This window comes from Xiphophorus maculatus, chromosome 1, assembly GCF_002775205.1.
Source record: "Xiphophorus maculatus strain JP 163 A chromosome 1, X_maculatus-5.0-male, whole genome shotgun sequence".
In the NCBI taxonomy this organism is placed as follows: domain Eukaryota; kingdom Metazoa; phylum Chordata; class Actinopteri; order Cyprinodontiformes; family Poeciliidae; genus Xiphophorus; species Xiphophorus maculatus.
The window spans coordinates 22,228,622-22,237,703 of NC_036443.1; the positions used below are offsets into that span (position 1 = coordinate 22,228,622).

The 9,082-nt window shown below is 35.2% G+C and overlaps 1 protein-coding gene across 2 annotated transcripts; it reads right to left on the bottom strand.

Moving 5' to 3' along the window:
- Positions 1-1,071: 1,071 nt before the first annotated feature.
- On the bottom strand, positions 1,072-7,516 carry ptges3 (prostaglandin E synthase 3). 2 transcript variants are annotated; one of them, XM_005801754.3, is made up of 8 exons: positions 7,326-7,511; positions 4,067-4,180; positions 3,900-3,969; positions 3,698-3,796; positions 3,323-3,412; positions 2,781-2,849; positions 2,134-2,161; positions 1,072-2,045 (listed from the first exon to the last, which is right to left on the bottom strand). In XM_005801754.3, coding segments are annotated over exons 1-8 (492 nt in total). In that variant the 5' UTR covers positions 7,328-7,511; the 3' UTR covers positions 1,072-2,025. The 2 variants fall into 2 exon arrangements, with proteins under 2 accessions (XP_005801811.1, XP_023186028.1); XM_023330260.1 differs by lacking the exons at positions 1,072-2,045; positions 2,134-2,161 and having other exon boundaries at positions 2,694-2,849; positions 7,326-7,516.
- Positions 7,517-9,082: the final 1,566 nt, after the last annotated feature.

Genomic DNA, 9,082 nt, shown 5'->3' on the forward strand with positions numbered 1-9,082 from the left:
CCAAAAATTTTAATAACTATGTTTACAATATCCAATTTATTATTTTAGCTCCAAACTTTTATTTTATTGCAGTCGGGTGTGTAAACAGGAAGCTAGATTATTACATCTTGTGGCAATTTTCTCATAAATGGCAATCTATGAGGAAATCGGGCCTAAAGAGGAAGTATGCTAATATATTATTCTAGGCCTTAAATCCTGGTGCTTTCTGGGTCCTAGCGCCGATGGTCTACGACTCAGAAAGCATCTTTTATTATGAGTATTACAAATAATTTTCAGGTAATTAGCACTGTTAGTAGAATACATCTAGTTGAATTTAATAAAGTTGGTCTAGATTTACGTCCTACAATATTTTATTGAGCACCTGGGTAGCACATGAACCTACATGTGCTACCCAAATGTGCTCAAAGTACACATTTGGTCAAGTGTAGTTTTAGCATTGACATTGTCATTTGGTTTTAAAATTTAAATCTCACTTTAAAGGTAGATAGAGATGTATAAAAAGCATCTCTGAACATATTTTCAGCTGAATATGTCTGGATTTAGACTGCAGTGAAGCATTTTAAAATTATCAATACCATCCTGTCTTCAATGAATCTCCAGTATCAGGCCTTATTGAAGAGTTATATTGTCCTCATTCCTACTGTACAGTTCAGCTGACCCACTGCTTTTTCATATTCACAACCAGCCATTTTAGGTATTCTGCAAATACCATTTAATGTTATAAATCCATAAATAAAAAGTTGTTTCCCAGACCTTTTGGAAAATTTTTCAAAATGGTAAACAAGTCATCCTTCTTATTTCACTCCACAACTTTGTTGCTCTATTGCAATATCCCAATGCAATACATTGACATTTATGGTTGTAATGCCACAATTTTTATCATTCTCTGTAATGACTTACAGAAAAAAAGGGCTTTTATCGACAACTTGTTTTTTAATTTATTAAGAAAAGGTCCAACATAAACTCAGGTGTTATTTCATAGCTAGACAATTGGCTTTACAAATGGCAAAAATAATTATCTGATCAAATGTTTTGTGTAAAGTCAAAACCTAGAACAGAAAAAGAAAGACATAGATTCTTAAACTGTTTATTAGAAAGATGTAGACAGTAAAAAACAAAAACATTTTCACTGTAATTGAATAGTACTTGCTTCTCCTTACATTTTCAACAGTGCAAATATGATTTGGTCATTATTTATTTTAGTTCCAACAATGTCCAAAAACCATGAGGGAGTATGGGTTAAAAAAAAACTGTAGGAGAGCAACAAACCAAATAATTCTGAGGCTTAACCAAACTTTTAACAGCTGCAAAACACTATAATTTGCCTCTTCTCAGGTATATGTGAAAGCTAGATGATAGAATAAGAGAGGAGCTTTTAATAAAGTCATCCAATTAATGGAAACCAAGCTGTTGCAGTAGGAGACAACTGGAGAAAAGCAAGTCATCCTGCGATGGTTTTAGATTGAACCAGGTTTACAGACATTTAACAAGTGAAAGGGGGACATGTAAGCTGCAAGATCAAGCTACAGATACAGGCTTTCTGGAAAACTAAATTACAGCACATGGAAGTCTTTAGAGGACCCAATCAGTCAATGCATCTAATTCTTAAATCATGAGATCCACTACACTAGATCGACTACTTTTACCTACAGGGCGGTCCAATCATTTTCAAGCAACTCATTTGAAAAACTGCAACTTTTAACATGTATTGCTCAGTTAGGTACAACTATACAGTTTTTCCCCAACAAAGAAAATGTGTGCTTAGTTGTAATATTTAACATTAAAACAAGATACCCCAAAACAGGTGCAGTACAGCAAATGGACATGGAGATAGCTGCTCTGTACAATACCATGCAAATCAACCTTAGATAGACTGACTGGTCAGAGTTTGGAGCTGAGGCTATGGATTTAAATATGGCTACTGACTCATATGTACAGTTGGTTGTCACTGTCTTCAGTTTCAAGATATACATTTGTTATGATTTCTCCCTCATCCTCCCTTTCTTCCATCTTCTTTACGACACCTTACTCCAAGTCTGGCATTTCTGAAAGTGAAAAATGGGCATCACTGAATCCATGCAAAGAAAATTATTGCTCTGGTTGCGCTCTGTAGAAATATTCGTGAATACTTACTCTCATCGTCACTATCTGCAGAGTCATCCTACAGTTTAAAGACAAAAACGAAAAGATCAGATTAAAGAGATAAACTTGACTGTCAGCTTTAGCAAACAGCACGGTTGCCGTGCAGTGTCTGATTTACTCAACAAAAATGTCCACAGCAGAAAAAAATACTTCTAGATTTGTCACTAGTTGCTTTTTAGGAGAAAAGATAGATAAATCATGCAGCTAAGTCGGTAAGTGTTGAAATGGATCCATAAATCCATCTTCATTCATGGTAAAGCTCAGTGTTTCTCTTGTTTATGATTCCAGATGGCAGACTATGTCCTCAATCTTGCTACCACCCCCTTAAATAAGCTTTTTTTTAAATTCCAGTCATGCAAAAATATTGGTTCAAATGTCGTCTTTAGGATTGGTGCTTTGGTAGGTATACATAATCGGTAAGATTATAAAAGGAAAATGTATTCCGTAAGTATTTTTTTGAAATCTAGATTTTTATTTGAAAATGAGAAAGAGGAAATAAAGTCTGAAAATCTTATCACAAATTTTCAGATCACAGATTTATTGAGTTCGAGTTTTGATAAGCAAGTTTATTTAAGTTCACTATAGATTGAAAACCTAATAAACCATAAAAAGTAAAACAAAAATTTATTAAGTCTTACATCATCTGCACCATCTGCATCAACATCTAGATTATCCAGGTCATCCTCTCCTCCCATGTTGCGCATCATCTGCAACAATAAAGTCAATATTACATTCATTATTTGATTTTTGTTCAAACAACCTAATGCTACCAACTTAAAAGCTAAGTTGACACCAAGATCAGTATTTCTGGTACAATTGTTTGAGAGATGATAAAAATATACACCATGTGTACTGCAAGTAAGGATCAACACCAACATCACAGGATAACCAAAAACGCAGCCATGCTGAAAATGCATTTATTTAATAACATGTTTGTATTATTCTTGTATTTACTAGATTTACAATAACTGTATGTAAGCGTCATCAGAATTGAAGGTCAATATTTGAGGTGTTTAATAGACTGTGAATGAGTTTTATTATTCAAACTGAATTGCTTTAAAAAATTTTTTTAAAAAAAATCAACTTAATGGGACTAATTCATACGAAGGCACCTACAAGCCTCAATGGAGAAATGTTCTTTTATGTTCCAACTCAATAGTAATAATCTCAAAGCGCTTACATTTGAGAATTGATCAAAGTTGCCCATCTCCTCGTCTGAGTCGTCTTCCCAGTCCTTCCAGTTGTTGAAGTCGACACTGAGCCAAGACACCTGTGAACAAAGAAGACCAGGATTATTATCTTTGCCCTATACCTGTTTAAAAAGATGCGTATAAATATATAAGTAATAAAATTGATGTTTCTTTTATTCAACATCTCAAACCAATCTTATCCTCAGACAAGGATTATTTTTTTATAGTAACTGCTGTAATGGCATTATAAATTTAAGGTTGCCAACTGTACAGAAATTTCAGCAAGTTGGAAATCACCAGTGCTCAAGTTTTTCCGTAAGAGTGAACCTGCTTTATTCTCAGTGTTTCATGCATACTTAACTAACCTTAGCCTTCTCCTTTGTTAGTCTTGGCCACGCCTTTCCCGGTTGTGCCTTTCGTAGATAGCACAAGACCGAACGATCTGTGCGGTTATGTTTGGATTCCTGCAACAAGAGAATCCGCGACAGAGGGGGGAGAAAAAAAACAAAAACTTTTCATGAAACTTTTCAGCGCTGTGTCTATTTATTGAATAAAGCTGTAACTTACATTTTCATCAATAGCTTCAAAAAGATCTATTTGGTTCTCCAATTTAACATCATCAGTTCCAGCAACACAGCTGTGGGAGAAATTTGCAAGGATAAAGTGTTAAATTTTATCTTTGTGCATGAATTTAACAACAATATTGTTATACACCCAACTATATGGACACATACCTGAATCCACACTTTGTTTTATCAAAGTTAACTTTAACATCTTTGCTGTCGGCCACACAGAACTCTATAAAAACAGAATCCCTCCTGTCGTACCACTTAGCAGTTGCTGGAAGCCTGAAAGAATAAGAATACACATAGAGAAGGTTAAGACTTCTTATAACTATTCAATGAGAAGCAAAAGGCAGAGATGCACTAATCAGTTATCTGAATTGACTCAGACTGTTAAATAACCTGCTAAATACTGAAATAAAAACAGATTTTTAACAATTTCCACCATTTTCAATTAAAGCGTCAAATGGCATATGCTTTGTTACATCAACACACATAGTGTTGCAATGCCTTAATTTTCTTTGATTTCAAAACCACAACTTCTAGCAAAGAACCTGCAGAACATTTCTCTTGAGTGTTATAGACCTGAGAAAAAAAACTCTAAGGAAATTGTTAACCTGCAGGCCAAAAAAATGAAATAAAACTGGAAATTGGCATCAGCCAGGAAAAGCCTAGTCAGGGAATCTGCCATTTCAGATGAAACTAATCATGGTAAGTGCCATAAATCAAGTTTTGGTTAATTACGGTGCACAGATTTAATTACAAAACCATATTTCATTCCATTGAAGGGCTGGCCATAATTTTTATTAGGACTAAATAGTCACATCAGTGGTTTTTCTGCATCTAAATCACATCTCTTACAAAAAAAATTCTTACTGAGCCTCAGCTGGGAGAAAACCAAAATATATGCTAATGTGCAGCTGTAATGACAAATTCTCAATCGGGAAATGTTTAATAACACAGTTGTGGGAGTATAATCTCATTAAACTTCTCATTATTTTTAAATCTAGAGTTTTTTATCGCACAGCAGAGGTAACTACAGACTACCTGTATCAACACACACCAAATATTTTTGCTACTGATGTCTGTAAGAACAGATGGCCTTCAACAAGACCTTGTGTCAGGTTGCCACAGAGCCTCACGTTACAGACTCTTCTCTGACAAAAGTAAAGTATTTGTGCATACTCAAGCATGACAAGTCAAATTAAGATCAGTCATCCTCAATTGTTTTTATTCATAAGCCTGACATGTTAGGCTTATTAAATTAACAATTCATTAAATTATTGACTACTATGGAAAGACTGGTGTTTTGACAAAAGGGAAACGTTTACATATGACAGTAGAATTGGCATTACTCCACTGATCTTAACTTTTCATCGTTGGGCTTCATGTTTCTGAATGGTCTGGTCCAGCCTCCTTTACACATTCTTTTAAATAATTAACCCATCTATGTAAATTTTTTTAATGGTTATTAAAGACTAAGAATTGGTGACACAGACTTGAAATGTTGGCAAAATATTGTGATATGCAATGAAATTATTTTAAAATAATTTAATCATGGGCGTGCCGTGGTGGCGTAGTGGTTAGCGCGACCCATATTTGGAGGCCTTGAGTCCTCAACGCGGCCGTCGCGGGTTCGACTCCCGGACCCAACGATATTTGCCGCATGTCTTCCACCCTCTCCTTCCCCGTTTCCTGTCAGCCCACTGTCGTATAAGGGACACTAGAGCCCACAAAACACCCCCTAGAGGGGTAAAAAAATAAATTAATTAATTAAAAAAATTAAAAAAATAATTTACTCATGTCAATGACTGCCTTTTTGGCAATAAATCTGTCAACAGATGCAGTCAGGTCCTCACAAAAACAAACAGACCCTTTATCCAAACATTAAAAAGATACTATTAAATTGTGTTTAATTTAACTACTTAACAGCAACACAAAAATCACAAAAAAGCAGACAGTTTTTAAAAAGTGCATTGAAAAGGAAGGAAAACCTTGATTACATGGTATAGGAGCTTCTTTTTTTGTACACATGTTGAAACATTCAAGCGATCTGGGCTGTCTCCGGTGTTTAATGTGGCTGAGATGGCCCTAAGCCAGGGGTCTCAAACTCCAGGCCTCGAGGGCCGCTGTCCTGCAGTTTTTAGATGTGCCACAGGTACAAAACACTGGAATGAAATGACTTAATGACCTCCTCCTTGTGTAGATCAGTTTTCCAGAGCCTTAATGACCTAATTATTCTGTTCAGGTGTGGTGCAGCAGAGGCACATCTAAAAGTTGCAGGACTGCGGCCCTCGAGGACTGGAGTTTGAGACCCCTGCAGTAAGCAATTATGAATACTTTTCAGGATATAAAATTAACTTTTCTTCTTGTATCCCTTTAAACAGTTACATGCATCCCCATTGTAGTAGGGTAGGAAGTCTGAACACCTTTTTAGCTAACTACTCTGACTGGTGAATATTTTTTTATTTATATTTTGTTTATTTTGAGTTGACATTGGAATAATGTTGAAAGAATCACTGGGACTCAAACATCGTCATGTAGTGCAACTCCACTCAAAATTAGCTAAAGAATGATCTGATACCTTTGATCAAATCTGTATATACCAGTCCATCCTGTTACTTGACATAAACTAGTTCTGTGTGTTTTATCTGTGCCAAAGGTAACTGAAATCCGTGTGTTAATTCACAGGGAGGCCATCTGTTTTATTCTGAATACAAGTAAACGCATATGAACAAGGAATTGTTTTAAAATATACAAGTAAAGCTATTAGCTGCCTGGTGTGATGTCATCAGAACCACGTGCACATGGACGCTTGTATTTAAGAGAAATTATTTCTTTTTTTCCTTTTTCCAATTAAAACTAAAAAGGAAAACTATACAACGAAAGGTAATTCGATAGGAGGCAAACCATTTCTAAAGAGAGTTTGGTTAATTGCACAGCTAAGTTTAGCTAGTAGCTTTTAGTTTTTGAGTCTCTCCAATTGCTCTCTCTTAAAAAATAAAGTAGCAATTAAAGGCTTGGATTTGCTGTTAAAATCCATCAGATTTTCTGTTCAACGGGAACATCCGGACTACTTCCACAGCCCTGGTGCTAATCTAATGACTGAGCCTTCCAGAAGTCTCAATGAGCACAGCTAGCTATGCTAACAAGGCTACCGTCCTCACTGAAACCATGCGGTGCCCCCGCAGAGCCCGCAAAAAATAGCCAGCTTCCCGGTTTAACGGCGGGCTTACTGGATATTATTGTAACCGGACACTGCTTGCTTTTCACATGTCAAGTTAAAGTCAGGTTGACGTCAACAAACTCTCAGTACATATAAGCAAGGCCAAACCTCCCGCCTTTGCAAAAGCATGTTATGAGGGCAGCGACACCAAAGCTACCGCACTTTCCACACGATGCCTCCTCCCGTTCCCTCTCCACAACTTACATTTCTCGGCGTGAAGTGGGCTTCTTTCCAGAAGACAAACCAGCCTTAGAAGAAAAATGATAATGCTTGTTTTCTTTTTTTTTCTTTTTTTTAAAAAGAAACCGCCGCTCACACACGACCCGGGCAAACGCCGCTAGCTTGTGGGATACACGCCGGATTTTCTTACGTACACTGGAACGAGAATAGCAGAACTGACGCTGTCGGAAGTGAAGTAGATGTTTCTAGAGCTTTCAGCCATGAGAGAGGCGGAGCGTTTCACGGCGTAACCTCCTGTAAAGTCCAAGTCATGCCCGCTATGCTTTCAGTGAAATACAGTTTGATCAATTATTTACGGACAGAAAAAATAAGTGTGTGCAAAATCAAGTAATATAATTTAAAACATTTAATTTGGGATTAACAAAGTATTTGATTTTGAATGATCATTTCTATTATTTCAAAGTGACTTGTTTTAGTTTACATGTCTCACACGTATAAGGACGTGCATTGCAGATAGAGGAAAAAAACATCAGGGCACTGACGTTAAGCCAAGACATGTTTAAGAAAAAAACGTATGAACACCATAGTCGAAACTTTGCGAGAAAAAAACCAAGACATTTTCTGGATTTTTTTTATTTTTTATTTCTGAGCTCTAAAAGACTAAATTTAGCAAGAACAAAAATTTTTTAGGAAATTTTTTAAAAGAAATTCTCCAGAAAAAAACGTATAAAAAATCGTCTGAGTCCATAAAGTCGAACATTTTCGACTTTTTAAATTAGATTGAACTCAAAACTTTGGAGTTTTTTGGAGCTCTAGAATTTATTGGGATATCTTAACATTTTTAATATTTAGATTTTTGAAACTCAAAAATGTAACACTTTTTTTCTTCGGACATTTGGTGCTCATAAATTTCCAAGTTTTCTCTGGAAATTTTCTTAAATTATTCTCAAAATGCCTGAGTTTTGGCGGAAGTGTACAAACTTTTTCTATCTACAATTACCCTAATGTTACTCACACGTGGTCTAAAGATAAAGCGTAAAAATGTAAGATTTGCTGAAAACATAAGCAGTATTATTAAGACATTTTTACATGTGCCAGATATTATAGATCAACACAAAGTAGAACATAATTGCTTGGCCAGTTGTCGTTAGATTTTCCACAATGGCTCAATAACTTTGCCTGAAAATGATAATGTGGATATAAAAACCAAAATGCAGATTTTAGCTATTTTTTCATGGACTATATTTGCATTAAGTTTCCACAAGGAAATGACAAAAAGTACCATTAATACTCTTCTGATCTGTTTTACCGTTGGAAATGGTCAAATGTTTTTGTTTTATTTTTTACATCACTTTCCATATCAGCGTCCAAAGAAAATGTATCCACCCACTTTTTGATAAAGTTTTGTTTCTTTTCTTTATTTTAAAGACTAAAAGTAGAAATAAAGATGCTGGTTCTTTAAAATGATATTTCCTGAAAACATTTACTGAAAATTTGTCTGAAAAAAAGTCAGGTAACATTTGCAGCTTTAAATTAGTTTCATAAAATGAAAGCTTAATTTTTTAGATCGTGTAAAACAATTTCAGAAAAAAAGAAAATATATATATATAGGAATAGTAGTCAAACACATAAAAAAATTAACAATTCAGTTCTCTAGAGTTTTAGCTATTAATTTCTATCAAGTCATTAGCTGATATACACTGATATTAATATGCTTTCAATTTGGCAAACCAAGACAATGTTGTCATGACTTTGTAAGCCTCTGATAGGTTAATAAAACT

Bases quoted from the DNA above. Each gene is read 5' to 3' on its own strand.
- ptges3 (XM_023330260.1), bottom strand. The intron at 3,970-4,066 runs GTATGTGTCCAT...TTTCTCCCACAG, and splicing joins AAAACAAAGTGTGGATTCAG to CTGTGTTGCTGGAACTGATG. The intron at 2,850-3,322 runs GTAAGCGCTTTG...TTATTGTTGCAG, and splicing joins ACTTTGATCAATTCTCAAAT to ATGATGCGCAACATGGGAGG.